The sequence below is a fragment of the Sturnus vulgaris genome, chromosome 17, assembly GCF_052056855.1.
Source record: "Sturnus vulgaris isolate bStuVul1 chromosome 17, bStuVul1.hap1, whole genome shotgun sequence".
Taxonomy (NCBI): domain Eukaryota; kingdom Metazoa; phylum Chordata; class Aves; order Passeriformes; family Sturnidae; genus Sturnus; species Sturnus vulgaris.
The window spans coordinates 4559469-4577129 of record NC_142259.1 but is presented as its reverse complement, the minus strand read 5'-3'; the positions used below and the strand labels follow the sequence as shown (position 1 = coordinate 4577129).

The 17661-nt window shown below is 42.7% G+C and overlaps 1 protein-coding gene across 2 annotated transcripts in view; it reads right to left on the bottom strand.

Annotated features, from left to right (window-relative positions):
- CDH4 (cadherin 4) overlaps positions 1–17661 on the bottom strand; it is a 420603-nt gene that overhangs the window by 167803 nt on the left and 235139 nt on the right. For both annotated transcript variants that reach the window (XM_088174755.1, XM_088174756.1), the window contains one exon: positions 3495–3718. In XM_088174755.1, the coding sequence (XP_088030881.1) occupies positions 3495–3718 (224 nt within the window). The remainder of the gene's footprint in view (positions 1–3494; positions 3719–17661) is intronic.

The window sequence follows — 17661 nt, the reverse complement described above, 5'->3', positions numbered from 1 at the left end:
CTTTATTTTCTTCTCTTTTTATTTTCTTTTATTTTTTCCCCCCTCTTCCCAAACTACACCCACAGCTTCGATTGATACTTTCAATTGGAACAACAGGCAGCCAGACAAGAACAGTACAAAAAACTTTATCTTAAGTATTTATTGTTATGCTGGAATATCACTCAGTTTCCTCTGGGGTAATTCAGTACTCTTGTGGGAAATGTGTGACCTCATTTGCATTTTCTAATTGAATTGCTATCAGGTTTCCTGCAAGACTGAACAAAAAAGTTCCTTGAGTTACTAACATCACTTGTATTAACCAGAAAAAAAGTTTGCATTCAAGTGTTTGCTGGGGAGGAGGGGAAATGTACGCTTCATGTGTCATAAAATACATTTTTAAAGTATTTGCCTTCTTTTCTATCATTTCACCCTACTAGCATGACACTTTAATGTAGCAGTTAGAACTCCTCCATTACAGTGGTTTTCACTGAAAACTGGCAGCTTATTCAGTCACCTAAAGCAATCAGCACATTTATAAAGCCAACAGTGTGAAACAGGGGAAATTGTCACTGGTTGGGTCCCTCCCCACTGAAATGTCAGAGTGCATCAAGAGCAAGGCTCATGTGGGGGATGTGGGGCACAGATGGACACCAAACCTTCTGATTTTGCAGCACACAAGGGGAGGACTGTCCCAGCAAGAAATGATCTGCTTTGGAAGCCTTGGCCACCACCAAAGTGCTCTCAGCCTTTACACAGATTTTCAGTCGCAAATACTGTGAGACAAGAAAGGATCACAGACCCAAAGGATCATTTAGTGATGGATTAATCCTCTGTGCTCTCCTGGAAAGCAGCTCACTGTCCCCACTGTGCAGGCAGGCTCCCTCCTGGCCCCCAACATCTCAGCCAGTATCCCAATGATTTCTCCTGTAACGTTTATTCTGTATTATAACTTCCACAATAAACCAAATGTCTAATGATGGCCATTCTAGGAGGGCTGGGTTTGATGCAGTTTTAATCCCTGGATAATCACAGACTAAATTCTGATTTATCCCTTCAGAGGGGGGCACCAAGCCCCAATCGTGAGGGGCTGCCCTTGCTGAGAGCCATTGCTTTTGGAGCTCAGGAGGAACAAGGCCAAAGGACTTTTTTTGTGCTGTAGGTGCCAACAAACAGTGATCAGCAGGTGCAGTAACCAAATTTCATGCCAGTTATTTATAATGTCTGGGAACTGTTCAGAATATTTGCAAAATAATTCACAAATTTACAAATTAAAATGGAAATAAATGGATGTACCAGAAGAAAACCGATTTCCCTCTCTCAGGTCACCTCCTCCTTTCTCTCCCCTCCCACATTTGCCATCTTTATATCCCGAGTATAACAGCCTGAAATGTCTTTTAGAAAAAAACATATATAGCTCTGCTTGAGTTGTATTATTCTACACAAAACCAAATGTGAAATCTGCCTCTAGTAAAAGCCACAAAACATATAAGGGTCATGGCCTGAAACATATTGAACTGGATATTGTTAGGTTTGAGGTTCCTTTTTCAGCACAAACACTATTATTTTTTAAAATAATCTTATAATCATATTTATTTCTTTAGTAAACAAAGGATTATTTTGCTTGCAAAAACCACAGGCATTTAAATAAAACACAAGTCAGATGCCTGCTATAGGGACCCACAATAAAACTGCTTATGACCTTGTCATTAGTCTTGTTTTCTGCATTTTTCCAGCCTCAAACTACACACTAATAAGGCTTTTAGAAAGGAGGGATATGAATTTTAAGAAGCTTAGCTCTCTTTGTTTTCAACCAGAGTTCAGATTACATTAACATTAGATGAATTTACAACCAAATATTCTACTAAAACAGAAATGTGTGCTTATTCAGGTTTTTTTTCTGCTACACTGAGAAGAAACTTAAAGCAGTATATGAGACATCTTACTTTGTTCCTTCAATATTTAATTACTTTTAGAAGGAAGCAGTATTTCTTGGGTTAGAATGGCAAACAGAGTTGACAATAACAAACAGGCCTTAATTACATTTGCACAAGCCCAAGTCTTACTGAACAGCAGCAGAAGTGTATTCATATGACTCTGCAGAACCTTTGGGGTCAGCCCACTGGGCAAGTGAGAGATTTAAATCTGTCCATGTCTTTCCCTGTTTGTCTCACATGTGGCAAAAATTCTCCTGGATGGCACAGAGTTACATGGTGGAATTCTAATAACTTGACACAGAAAGTGTCTCCTTTTCCCCATCCTGCCCTGCTCTCCCTGTCCAAGCAGGGAAGGAATGAAGCAGAAGGATGAAGCCAGGCTTGCTGTTTGGACATCACCAAATTACAGCCATGGCCAAGAGTCCCCACCTGTCCCTGAAGGAGCCATGGCAGCCCCCAGGACACACACCTTCAGCCTTACTCTGCAGGTCTTCAAGATCCAGCAATAAATCAGGCTCCTGAAACAATTCCCTGCCAAATCCTGCCCAAATGTCACCACACAACCAGCCCAGCATTGCTTTGTTTGAGCCAGCACCAGAGAAGATAACTGCATTTACTCTGTGTAGTAAAGGATCTTCAGCCAGACTAGCACTGAAAATAAAAAGGTGAACTGCTGCTGCCAAAAAATTATATGGAAGAGGTGAGAAAGTGACAGCTACTCCAGGGACAGAGCAGAAGAAATGTGTTTTCATGGAGCAGCCCACAGTTGCAGCCCCCTATACAGCCCAGCACCACATTTCTCTGAAGGAACACTGCTCTCAGACTGCTGGGCAGGGACAGAGCCCTCCTGCTTTTCAGCTCTGTGTCTGGAGCTAAAGCAGAAAGAAACCATCTGTGCCCTCCTGACTGCAGGGCTGGCTGTGGCTGTTGTGTGCCGGGGTGGGAGAGGAGGATGCTGGCACTGAGCACAGGGGATGTTTTTGGCACTGCAGTGCTGTGCTGTGCCTCGCTGCCTGCCCTGTGCCTGAGCACAAGGCCCTTATCAGCAGCAGCAACACTCCCTCTGTCCTTGCAAGGCAAGGAACAAGCCCAGATCTCTGCTCTGGAAGCTGCAGGGCCGTGCAGATTGCTCGCAAGAGTAACCCTGGAATCCGGGGAGATGAGGAGCAGGGCAGAGCTGCCAGTGTGTGACTCCAGACCTGCGCTGTCACAAAAGAAATCTGAACTTAAAACCATCCAGAAGATGGTTGACTTTGACTCTTCACCCTTCATCTGCTGGTTTGACTTGGAGTCAAGAGAGTTTATCAGCAGTGAGGTGCAAACACGATGTACATGAACGGCAGTGCACGAGAGACAAGCGGTCACTTGCAGAAGTTTGAACTTAGAGAACACTTCCCTCACTGGAAACCTGAAATAATTTCTGTCAGAGAGGTTGTTCAAGGATCATTTGAAATGAATTTGATGCTGCTCATGGCATCTCCTACTTGGACACCCCCTTATGAAGCACAGACAAGGCAACACAAACACTTTGTGGCACAGGAAGAACGAAGCAGGAGAAAGAGCTTGGAAAAAACCTCTTACCTTGTGCCCGTTGTGTTGGGACTTGTCTGCCACCAGAAACCTGACCATGGCCTCCCATCTGGCCAAGCTCTGGGGGTCCCAGGCAGTCACCAGCAGGACCAGCTGCTTGGAGGGCAGCTGCAGGTGGTGGGCAGCATACAGGGTCCCGTCCGCCCTCACCTTGAAGTCCAGGCTGTTGGTTTCGTACCGCACGCCCTTGTTACCAGCACAGTTATTAAATTTTACTAGAACAGAGAGGAAGAGATGGGAGAAATGTGTGAGATTGGCGTGATAAGGAAAGCAATCAAATACAAGTTTCAGACATTTAATTTTCACTGATGTCTTCTATATCTCTAATAACCATCAAGGAAATGATTTAACTGTTTCTTCGACCTTTCAGGAGTGCTCTTGTGCTTTATCTCTGTTCCCCAGGGAAGAAGTTGTAAGCCATTTTTAAAGTATTTGATACAGTTTCATTAGATCTCAAACACAGCTGTTCCCCATTTCTACAAGTGGATTTCTCCCTTGTCACCATTATCTTTTAAATTCAACTGGAGTCTATTACCCACACTGTGGGTATTTTTTTTCAGGAAATGTTCTCCTTTTCCCTAACCCTTCAATAACCTACTTACCAGATAGCCTATTTGCACATTCTTAACTGAAATTCAAAAGCCCATAACAGTTCCATTATCAGAAATATAAAAACAACAAAAAGAAATTTAACACAGAAGTAAAAGTTGAAACCATTTTGGAACACACATCTGCTGCTGGAACTGGACCCCCCTATCCTGAGCTGCATTCCCACCTTGGCCAACCCCTCACATGTTACAGCTACTGCAAAAAGGAACTGTAAAACTGTGCTTCATAAACCATAACGTGTCATTTGAAAGCCTACTTTGTCAGATCAAAGCTCCCCAGTTGCTGATATTTCTATTTTCGCCTTTTTTTTGGTCAAAGTCTTTCACAGTCTAGTTTGAAAACTATTTTTATTGGCATTACGAAATGTGTCACATACATTAGACCAGAAAAAAAACCCCAGCTCTATTATATGACAGAATTGACAAATCTGATAGAAACTGAACCTGCAGCTAATAACACAGGAAACAAACCACTTTCTGCCATTTGAGTAATCCACGGGGTGGAACACACATGTGGTGAAGGAAAACATATTGTACCCGTAAAAACATCTCAAGTGAGTGAGAACGGATGCACAGCGCTCCAGCTCGGATTGTTAGGCACATTCTCATGCTGGGATGCTCCAGCCTGCCTGGAGATGAGGACAACCTGCTGGGCCAGCTCTGGTGGGCTTCAGCAGGTATTTAATTCCTGCAGAAGAAGGGCTGGCTCAGCTGGATCCGAGCCAGCCTGGCTGTGCTGGGACAAGGGGTGCAGGGCACTCCGGGCACAGCAGCTCCTGGGACAGCTGTCCCCCAGTGTCCCCTTCCCCTGCACCAACCACAGCTCTGCAGTGCTGCTCTGAGCTGCACCAACGACTAATTTGGATTTAAATTTAAAAAAACCGAACAACCATGGCACAGGTGGAAGAAAAAAGCAGCCAGGAAATGGCTCAACCCATCTGGGTATCACAGCCCCTGGCTGTATCAAAGTAGGGAGAGATGAAGAGCAGACTGGGGCAGAGGAGGGGAAAATCCTTCCCCTCCTTGCCCAAAGTGCACCCCTCAATAACTGGGGTGCTGTGATTGTGTCACAATTGTATATCTCTGAGGCTTTCTGTGCTGTGTATTTATTTAGACCACACTGGTACATTTTTATGTGTGTGGTGGGAAGTGTTACCAAATGCTGCAGCAACTGCTGGGCACAAGCAGCAAATGTCACATATTGATTTATAAAAAAATAAGATGGATAAAGTTATCTAGTACATAAAAACAAGCTGAAAGCCCTGGAAAAGGGTAAGCACACACATGGCTTGCTGGCACCTACAAGAACTGGGGCAATCTCAGAGACTTGTGAAGGGAGATACCCTGGACCTCTGTGATCACCCTGCTGGGAGATTGCCTTCATCTCTGGAATTTCTGCAAATCTCCCCTGCATTCACAGCTACAATAAATACGTGTGAACATATCAAGTGCATCTTCACTTCCAAATGTTATTTATTTTCAGCTCAACACCATGGTCACTGTTACAAACCTGGCACATCAGCTGCTGTATTGCTGCACCCCTCTGCTGTGTAATGGTCATGCAAAACTCAAGTTCCACCCCTACTCCCCAAGTACCCAGGTACCATACACTGAAAGACATTTAAAGAAGAGAGGAGTGATAATGACTGCACATTAAAATACATTTCAGAGCTTACTTTGATTTTACTGAGATTAAAAGAAAGCCCTACAGTGTACCAGTAGTCTGAGAGAGAAAAAAACAAACCCTTTCTATACGTGTATGTAGTGATTTCAGTATTCAAAGTACTTAAACATCTGCTTAAGACCCAGCTCGTGGCTCCAAGATGCTGCTCTGGTGTCATATGTCACTGTGTCGACTTTTATGCTCCATTATCTAAAAATGGCTACCTCGTAGACAAAGTCCCTCTGTGACTTGCTAATTACTTCCATTAGTTTAAAACAAACTTGACTAGAGACGGAGAAAATCCTGAGAGAAATCGTCTGATTTTTTTTTTTTTTTTTTTTAACAAGCACTGTGTCTGTCCCACATTGCTCCTCTCAGATAGCACAGGTAGGTGAATGCTCAGCGAGGGATTAGCACAGCCAGCTCCTCTCCTAAGAGCCTTTAGGAACTGCAAGAAAGGCTTCAAGGACACAAAGATTGCAGAGTTTTCAGTCGCTCTGCACAGCAGCAAGGGGCCCCTGGCTCACCTGGGCAGGTGTGCAGGAGATTTCAGCCCCAAGGGGAGGAATGACCCTGCTGGGCTCTGGCCCCAGGCACTGCTCAGACACAGCACAGGGAACACTCTGGAGATGCACTGGAAATGCAGGAGAGCTGGGCTGCTCCCACTTCCATCACAGCTCAGTGCTGGCTGAACAGGCAGACCCAATGACCTTGGAGGTGTGTTCTAAACCAAATGGTTCTGTGATTAGAAATCCTAAATCATCCTCCTCGCTGCCCTTTGAAAATGAGTCCTTGGGATGTTACAAGACTACTGAGCTGCACCGTTTTTTTTAATATATATATATATACACTCAAAGATCCACATAATCTATAAATCTCATTTAGATATATTTATATATAAAATACTTTTCCCAAATATATGTGTATAGGCTCAGGAAAAAAAAAGTCCAGCTATTGTTCTATTATAAATAGCATAGCTCAAGGAAAGGAAATCTCATCCGTATTTTCAAATTCTACCTCTTACCTCTACTCTTTGCTCTTGTGGAGACAGAAATTAAAATTTCATTCAACGGCACACAACTTTTGCTTTTTCCTCCCTTTTTCTCCTTTAGAAATCTCTAAGTCTACGTAATTTGCAGTTGATGCAACTCTTGACTTTGAAATAATGCAATAAATAAATAAACAAACATTGGCTGTGTTTACTAGACTCAGAACTCTCTGTGGACACAAATCAATCTTTCTTTGACCAGTATGAAGCCTGAAGAACATTGCATGAATTTAACATTCAAAAGCTGCAGCATCAGTAATTAGGATTTTGGATAAACAGCAGAGTCACACATCTATCATTTTTACAGGATGGTAAAAAAGCCCCAACTTTTAAAAAAATACACTGGAAAAATGTTCAGTGAAGCTTATCGAAAGCTTATGCTTGAAAACAGCATCTAATGCCTGATGAAAGGAAAACCAAGAAGGCACCCTCATTAGCAAGCTTTTAGGTTTAACCCTTTACCCTCATCATTTTTAATTGCTTCTCTATGAAAGGAGGAAGTACAACAATTTGATAAGCTGAAACAGGTACTGAGCGATGGGCAGAGAAGCTGCAGGAGTCTGCAGCAAACTGCTGGGCATCTGAGGAAAAAAAATGGTATTTGACTTCAAAAAAGACACAGGGTGAAAAAAAATTCAACAAGTTTTGCATTGTTCCCTTTTATTATTTAGCTTGTTAAGCTGGCTGGACAGAGTCAAATGATCAAGGATCTTGAAAGATGTACGAATACACTGAACTTCTTGCCCCCCAAATGTCTGAGAGAAATACTGAATTTAATAGGACTATAAATGGTATAAACCAAAGAATTCGCTTTTAGCCTTATCCTTCTGGATTTTCCTTTGACTTCTCCTAGTCCATTAAAAAGTGCCCCCTCTGGCAAGCAGCACAGGGCTGGAAGAGCAGGAGGGATAATACTCGTTTATTAGGATAAACCCCCTGGCAGGACATCATCCCACAGTTCAGGATATGGGTCCCTTCAGGACTCTGTTTTTCACCGTGGTTTTGAGGATTATCTCTGCAAAAGATGTTTCTTTCCTGATGAACTTTAAAGCAGCAAACACACAGCACTATTTCCAGCAGGATCCATCTGCTTTTCAAGTCGTGTCTCTTGACCAGCTCCCTTACACCCGGTGCACTGGGATAAATCTGAGCTGCCAAATCCACCCCTCACACCCCTTCTGTGAACATCATTAAGGTGACGATGGCTTAACTGCAACCTTTGGGCATTTCAGATGTCTGCAGAGTCCTCAGCATGCACGGAAATGTCTCTCCTGTGTGATGGTGAGCAAATCACTGCAATTCCTGCCCCGGCACTTCTGGCCCGACGCTCCCACATGTCTGCACTCATCCATCTCCTCCAGCTTCTGCAGGGGGCTCAGGCCACACCAGAAATTAAAAAATCCCAAACATGTCCTGTGTGGAGAGGCTCTTGTTGCCTAAGAACAGGCATGAAACCATTCAGTTAACCACAGAAATGCACGGGCACACTGCAGCCTCACAAAGTGATTTCTCCATTAAGTGCTAATGTGAAGCAGAGCGTGCTGTGCCTTGTTGGGAAGCTGCATTTATTTGGCAAAGTAAGTATGCAGCATAAAATTTTACACAGCCACATTTTCGAGGCACCCTTCTTTACATCTGTGCAATCCCTCTGTGATTCTGTGAGAAAACTGTTTTATAGCAGTGGGAACCAACTGCAGCTGAGTGAATTCCCCATGGCCACGCTGCAAACATGCAGCAAAGCTGGGATCAGAATCCTGGAATTTCAACAACCAGGAAACTGCCTCCATCACCCAGATACCAGTGAAGAAGACAGAAAAAATTAGAAATATGGACTTTCAAAAGGCAAACAGAGGCAGATCCTTCTCCCTACAAACTACTGGGCATTTCCAAATTAGTGCAGGGTGAAAAATTTAAGGGATGTCACACAAATGATTGCAATTGTTGTGAGAAATGGGAGTCCCATGAGCACATGTAAATACACAGTGGAATTATTCTGTGACTGAAATATCTTCTCTACAAAAGGCAAATGCTGACATGGAAGCAAGAGGATTTAATAGAATTATAGAATCATGAAGGCTGGAAGAGACCTCTAAGATCACAGTCCACCCCTAAACCATGTCCCCAAGTGCCACATCTAGGTGTTATCTGAGCACCTCCAGGGATGGTGATTCCATCACTTCCCTGGGCAGCCTGTTCTACTGCTTGACAGTCCTTTCAATGAAGAAATTTTTTCTCATATCTAACCTAACCCTCCCCTGGTGCAACTTGAGGCAGTTCCCTCTTGTCTTATCTTGTCCTGTTTTGTTTCTCTGTATTAAAAGGATGGATGTATCCAGGTACCACAGGCATTTCAACCACTCTGGAACAACTCAGAGATGATGTTTCAGTGTTTTGTGGAAATTAAAACCGACTTGAGCCATCACACTTACACACAATGCTACATCTAAGCCTGGACTCCTGTGTCTATCCCACTCCTGCTTACAGTAAATCCCACACTATCATACAATACACAGCCAGATTTGCTTCCTGCAGTTCATTAAATGCTCAGAGCCCTTCTCCTTCTCTACAAGAAAAACAACACATAAATAGGAAAAAATGATGGCTGTAAAACTTGATGGAGACAATGTGTAATTTTCATCCTCTCATTACTAATTTTATAGGTTACATTTTCCACCATGTCCCCATAAAGGATATCACACTAATAAACTCTTAGTGTCTTTATTTAATATTTATAGCACCGTGGGAGAGCCAAACTCTTCTGGTAAAAGGTAAAAACAGCAATTCAAACAGCTGCTTCAAAGACTAATAAACACATCCCTAGTGATTGAGTTTAAGAGTATACAGTTTAAAAAAATGCTTTGATACAAAAAAAATGTAGGAAATAAATGGATGGATGTTGGTTGGTATATGAATGCATATAAAAACGTGCATGTCCACACCCTCAGCTTCACAAAGCATTGATTATTCATTAAGTGTTCTAGGAGTAAAAAACAAATATAATGAATGAGTTTGGAGAATTAATGAACTATCCCACAGTCTATCATCTGCTGAAAACATTTAGCATGTTGCTAATGTTACTTTCTTGCAATTAATGGCACAGAAATCTGCTGCAATTCTACCCATTTCCCAAATCTCAGGTCAATGTGAAACATTGCATCCAATTTTCCAGTGCATTATTTATGATCTCTGAGCTATGACTGCTAATATTTGCCTTACTGGAATAATAGTAAATTACCATAACAATTTACCATATGTAATTATGTTAAACAAAATCTTTCTTTATTTATCTTCTTGTAATCTTCAGTTACAGTGAATCCTCCTATTCAGAATATGCAATAATACAACATTCATGACATTCCCAACCTATTACTTGCTTGTTGGAAATGACTCCATGTGCCACTCAACTGGTGACACCTTGGAATCAGCAAAAGAGCAGCAATCTGCCTCCAGCAGAAACTCAGATAGATTTCAAAGGGGACACAGAAGTATTTTATGTCTAAAAGCACATTTTGAATTTGCCCTCTTGAAGTTGCAAAGCTCAACCCCCTCCACGATCAGATTATCCATGTGGGTTTTAGGCACACACCACTGAATTCCTGACTTCCTCATGTTCACCTGCAGCTGCTTTGCTTCCACAAAGCCAGGACTGTAGGTTTTATGGGGAAAATGGCAAGGCCTTTTCGTGCACAAGTCGTTTATTTTAAAAATAGAAAATACTTCTGTGGGCTTCATGGAACTACATGGAAAAGTCATCTTTTCATTTCCAGAGCCACCTAAATGCTTTCAACACCTTTTCCAGCTTTATATTCACTTTTATCAGCTCTTGCTTACACAGAATTTCTGTTTCCATGGCCAGAGAAAAAGAAAAGGAATAATACATTTCAGCAGACAAATCAGGATCCTTTAACAAGTCACTCTGTCACGTGCACAGTCAGCCAGTAGCAACGAGGAGTTAAGGGTACATTAAAAAAATATATAAATCCCATTCAAACAAAACAAAAATCTAAATCCCAGACACTGAGTGCCTCCTTCATATTCCCACCTGTGCCATTTTTCATTTACTGGGAGCCAATTCAACTAAAATACATGTTTTTGAGGAAGAAAAAAATGAAGAAGTATATTTCACTTTTGGTTTGGAATTGGAGGGGAGTACAGACCCCTGGAGAGAAGGACTATAGAACATGATAGAAAAGATGAATCACTCTGGCAACAGCCAGCCAGCCATTAATTTTCAGCAAGCCAGGAGTTGGTCCAATTAAGCCAGGCTCCTTTCTCTACATTAACATGCTTTACTCAGTTTTTTTTCTGAAGCTAAAACATCAGCTCGAGACCCCAAAGGCTTTTCTATTTAGGATCAATCAATCTACCTTGCTGCACTGTAAAACATACATTGTCAGCTCCGAGGCGAGCTCTAAAAAAGAGCAACGGTAGAAAAATTTGATAAATCGACATGTTCTGGCAGTTAGTAGAGGGATTCTTCCTACACTGTCACTTATTTTTATCTGATTAGAAACAATCAGTAAAAGGAATATTCCCTTCTATTCTCTTTCTGGTATTTAGCATTGGTTTAAGAGGAGTCTTTTTATCCTGATTTTCTACATTAAATCCAGCAGATTCCTGCCAAAAAGGCACAGGAATACTACCAGATTTCAAAGGGCAGCGAGTTTGAATTGGATTTGCAGGATGTGGACTCACATTCAAGCATTTTCTTCAGCACAGAAACAGGAACCTGCATCTATTGGTGCTCATGTTAAAGACCTTTTTCACTGCTTTGCCATTTTCATCTCAGGGCTTTACTGGGAGTATGCAACCTCACCTCTGGGCTTCCAGCACCTGCTTTGGCAAGGATTGCTTTATTTGGGATTTCACTGCCCATTTGAGATTCATTCTCCCTTGGCCTTACTGAGGCATCTCAGGAATGGTTAATTAATACATGAGCCAGGGCCTGATGGCAGAGGTAAGAAGGACATTTATGAGGTCTGAAGTTCTCTGCTGGGATAACTTGGAGGATTGCCCTTTTCTTTGGTAAACACCACAGTGACTCTGCTCTTGGTTTCCATGTTGTTCTCAGCATCTTTGGATTTATCCAAAGATTCTTTGGATAAAAACCTTTCCTAGCACTTTCAGCACAGTCCTCCTCTGTTTTTAACAGCAATGTAAACAAAAGCCACTGGGATGTGCAGCTGATACTCCAGCTCCAGATTAAAAGGCTAATAAAGAGAGGCCTGGTTTGGGTAATCCTGCCAATACCAACTGCACTACACTTTGTGGCAGATGCTGAGGTTTTTTTTGTTCTTTGCTCTTTAAATTCCACATGTCTGTAGGATAGTACTGAGATTCACTATGGCACTAATGAGATCATTTTGCAATTAAAGGCTAAGTAGAAACAAACCTCTCACCACTCTACAGGAGAGTTTGGGTTCTCTGATTAAGCAGCAGTAAATAAACCTGTTTCACTCCTGGTCCTGGTGCACACCAGAGATTAACTCTCCAAACAAGATGGACTGATTGACCCCACGGATTAATCAATGAGTTTCCCAGCTTCAGAGCAAAGTGCAAGTTGTGGGAGTTACCTGCAGTAGGATATGTTCTAATTATTATTACCAGCACAGAGTACATAAATCCCAGGGCACTTTATTTGGAGGTTTTACTCTTAGCACTAATGATCTCCACAACACTCTCATGTTTGTCAAACTACCTATGTGGAAAAAGACTTTAAACACCACTATGCATTTCCTGAGGAAGAACTGCAGATTTTATGGAAGCCTGGTGTGTTAACTATAAAGGGTGAAGCCTGTGTAATGGTAGGGCAGTGTCCAGGCTGTAACAGCAGCTCTCCCATCACATCTGTGGGCAGGAGCATCCCTGGGAGGAGCTGTTGGGAGGCTGGGACTGTGTTGGAGACAATCCCCAATGAGCCTGGAGTCCTCCCGGGCAGAGCAGAGAGCCCAGCCCTGCTGGTATAGGGCACTGGGAGCAGTGGTGGGAGGAGGGCAAGGACACACAGCTCCTGCACAGCCACAGCCACCCCTGCCAGCCCCCAGCTGCCCCATCAACAGCGACCTGCTGGCCTTGGGGGGGTTCTCCTCTCTGCCACAGATCTCTTTTCAACTTGCCAGAAGTGTCTTAGGAAGACATTGGGAGCTGCAGGAAGATTTTTAGTGAGGGAAAAAAGAAAAGTGAGCAGAGGCCATGTGAAGCCTAGGAAAAGAAGTTGAAAGAGATGCTCCAAGTGCAGCTGTGTCAGACAGCCTCAGGCTTCTCTCTCCTCACACTCTTCAAACAAACAAACTCTCAACACCTAGAAACAGAGGCTGCACATGTCAGGGGAAAAAAAAATCAGACGCACCAGAAGACACTGAACTCCTTATGGACTTGACTTGTGTGTAAACACTGACAACTTTGGGGCTGAGTTTTTCATCTTCCTCAGCCTGGCTCGAGTGTGAATGCACGCTGATCCAGGGAGTCAGATCCCAGTGCAGTAAATGAATAGATGTTTCAGGCAAGAATATTAGAAATGGAAGACTTTGTTACCTGGAAGAGTCAAGGCAGGGTAGCTATATATAACTTGCAGCTGCTGTGCACCTCTGCTCTTCTGCCTGCACAAAAAGCAGCAGCAGTCCTTTACCTTCAGCTATAACCTACACAAGTCTGCAGGCTTCAAGAGAAAATAATATTATGTAGAATAAAACACTGTTTGGTTCCTGGTGGGCTCAAGTGCTTTGACATTTGGACAAATTCAGCGAGTTTTATTTACAGATGGAAGCTCTGGGTTCTGTTTCTGGCACTTGATCAGAGGGAGCAGGAGGAGAATAAGTGGCCTTGATGCCCAAACTGCACCTGTGGGGTAACAAAGGCTGGGCAGTGTCAGTGCTGCCAGGCTGCAGAGAGCCAGAGGATCCTGCCCCAGGGCTGGGCTCCAGCACCCACTGACACCACAGGAAATTCACCCACCGAGCAGCAAATTAACTGGAAAAGCAAAACCACAATAAAACACAGATCCAGGCAGTCTGGTGCTGGTCATCACTGACCCAAAGAGAACTTCCTGGCCTCTGCAGCCACCCTGGAACATGTCCTGACCACAGCATCCCACAGCCACAGAGCTTGGCTGCTGCTGCTGCCACCGATGGAGACACAGGGATGAGGATTGCTGGAATTTTCCCTTTCCTCTTTTACATTCATCCCCTCTGGCCCTTCTTACCGCAGTGCTGTCCAAAAGAAAAGCTGTCCCCTCGCCTGAAGAACAACTTCAAGATTAAACTGGCAACCTTGAATTCCATGGAGCACTTTTGCAGGGCTCCGTCCCTTCAATTAAAACCGAGAGAGACTGAAGCCCATAAATGAGAGAACGTGACAAACGCAGCACAAAGCACTGAAGATCCCAGAAGGTATCAAATTTAGTGTCAAAGTAAAGAAACAATAGGGAAGTCCAAGACATTTCAGAGTGTAGTGAATCAAATTAAATTGCCTGAAATTCCACATGGAATACATTTGACAAATTTCTTTCCCCCTCTTCAGCTTTCTGTTTGAGATGAACTGTCGTCTGGCAGCTTCAAACGTCTGGCACAGCTTCAGCTTCAGTTTGCTGGGGCTGAATCCAAACACGAACCTGAACTTTACCAGTTCTGCTCTTTTTGTAAACATACTTGCTGTGGCTGCCAAATGCTTTCCAAAAGCACACAAAACCCAGAATCCAAAAGGAAAATATTGTCTTGCTGCAATAAAATTTGCATTTTACCACCTATGGGCGGCAGTGGTTGGGCTGAACCCACCTGGCCTTGCATCCTCCCAGATTTTGAAAGGGAATGGTGAGAGCTGGGAGCTGATGTGGGAGGGATGAGTCTCCCATCCCCAGCAGTGCCAGTGCCATTCATCCCCCCAGGGCTGCAGGGGCAGCAAATAACAATAACAACAATAATAATAATAATCATGATAATAATAATAATAATAATACAACAATTAGCAGTAGGATTCCTCAGATGTGCTGGGTAAGACAAGCAGTAAAATGTCATTAAACACGTGCCACTGATAGCAAAGACCAGGTTTAGATTCCCCCAGTGAGTAGTCTCAGAACAAATTCATTTTAAGGCAGGGAACTTCAGCAGCGGAAGAGACAGATATAAAGAGGGTTATGATCAAATTGCTCCTGAGAGCAGATAGCATCAGCATGGATATATCAGATTTTTTTTTTTTTCCATTTTGCTTTTAAAAAATACTTGGTTCTGCAAAATGCTTACAACACACATGCTGCTTTGAAGCAGGATATGATTCTTCAGCAGCATCCTATTACCTGCGTGGATTCCCTCTTAAAAACTCTTTTTTTCCCATTTTAAACCTTCTAAAACACCCAAGCTCCATAAACTACCCAACTGCAGACAGCAGAACTGAGGCCACTTTTAGGCTGGAGAGCAGCAAATGACAGAAGTGTCTGAGTTCTGGCACAGGACTCAAAGGCAAACAGCTGCTGCTAGAAAAGCATATTTTACTGTCCACAAAGTCTCAGCCTCACCTCTGAGGGCCACATGGAGTTCCACCACTGCCCAAAATAGACAACATCTGGTTCCTACAAACACTGATTTATTGCTTGTCTTCACTCCCCTTGGGTTTTAATTATGAGCAGATCTTGTAACTATTATATTTGTATTTGTTTTATCCACCTAGATATTTTTCTACACTATTAACTACAAACTGAAAGCTCTTTCTAAAAATAGTACAAAAAACATACTTAAAATATGCATATGGCCTTTATTAAGGAAATCCCTATAATGAATTTTTAGATGAAGTAAAAGCACCACTGAAACCACTGATTAGCAGGCAAGCCTGCACCTGATTTCATGAACAGTATGAGATTAAGAAGTTTCTTTTTATAACAATAAACTAAAGAAAACAGGAGTATGAAACTGACTGCTGCTCTTAATGCAAACCAGTGTGGTGACAGGAAAATTCCCTCATTACTGCACCCTCCCACTGCCCCCAGGGGCTCTTTGGGGGTGTTGGGCCAGTTCCAGTGGTTCCATTGTAAAGCACCTCCATGGGGTGGCACTTCCTCAGCAGATGGGACAGATCCATACTGCACCTGAAAATAAAACACTGTTCCTCCCCTGGGCAACAGTAACACAGTCAGGAATGCAACTGTTCGAAGCCTTCATACTCAGACTTTTTTTGGCTTAATTTTCTGTTGTTTTGTCGCTGTTTTTTGTTTTGTTGGTATTTTTTATTTTTGATAAAATTCTTGATCTTTCTGGGAATAAGCTGATTCAGAAATAAACTGACTTTTTAATTTCTGAACAACTACCAGCATAACCTAGAATGCAATAAATAAACACCACTTGCAAACTTCAGTTTTGTCTGCCTTCACATCACCCATCAAAACCAATACTGTAAAAAAATTTAAAAATTATGTGATAAACCAAACCAACTTTCTCTCCAACTTATGAAAATGCTGGAAACTATTTCTGGAAATGTCCTAATATTTCTACTGAATGACTGAGGCTTCTGAAAATGTTTAGTGGTCCTACACACACCCTCCAGGAGGACCTGCAGGTCTCATCTCTGCCAGCCCAACACACCCACTGGGCAGCTCAGGTCCAAGCATTTAGGCAGAATCCTTCCTACTCACGGTACAGAAGTTTTGAGAATAGGAGGAAAAACAGAGGTTGCCCCATGTCTGAACTGCTGAGACTGGAAGGCACAAAGGGCTGAGAGCTGCATTTTCCCTCCCCCAGTGACAGCACAGAGCTCGACTCGTGTGCTGAACCATCTGCAGACCAACAAACCCTCCAGGTAGGGCAGTAGGAATGCAAGAAATATCTTGGCTCCGTATCTGTTTTTTAATTAAAAACTTTTGCATGTAAACAGAAAACGTTCTCTTCTTCCAAATCCACGCTGACATCCACTACTCATCATTCTGAGGTGACTGCTAGGGGAAACATGATTACAAAAATGCCATATTCCATGGGAGGGATCTCAGAACTGCCCGTCTGCTCCCCTTTCACACCAGCTCAGCTGTGAGAGCTTTAAGCTGAAAACAAAATGGCCATTTGAAGAGATAAAAGTCAATTATGAGGGCTGTAATTTTATCTTTTATTTATTGATTGATGGGTTGAAAAAGAAACATCGACTGGCTGGTGTCTTTTAGAGGTTAAACAAATGGGATGAATGGTATCAAAGCAAGTCCTACCAAACTCAATCCCCACTTCTTTTATGAGCTACACAGATATTAGGGCTGGGCTGGATGGGGTTTTTTGAGCTGGGAGGTGACAGTGGGATTAGAATGAGGTGATCTTGAAGATCCCTGAGCAGATGTGAAGGGCACAGCTGGCACAGCCCTGTTACCAACACAGGCACAGCACTTCAACACTGCAGCCACACATTTGCAGTTTTTTTCCAGGGCACGCCTCAGTCAGGACTGTCAGCTACCACTGTCAGTGATGTCTAGCTCCGTGTAAACACTTTGTTAGGAATGTGATGAAGTTACACCCCCAGGTTTATTCTAAATACTAAAATACATCTTGGTACAGAATAAGTATGCACTCATTTGTACTGCGGTGCTATGACCACAAGTTTTAATTTTTACTGTTCAATTATTCATCCTGGATCAGGTCTCAATTTAAGCTAATATGCAAAGATGAGGGAGAATGGGCACTTGTTTATCTCAGTCTTTTCCAATTAATTCAAGTTGTTCAGTAATCACATTACTTTTCTACAATGTGATAAGGAAGAAAAAAACGACCAGCAACCATCCAAAGAACAAAAAAAGGTTCCCTTTATATAAAAGAGGGATATTCTACAAAATTTACTTGTGTGAATAGACTCCAATAAAGCAATTAAAATACTCAT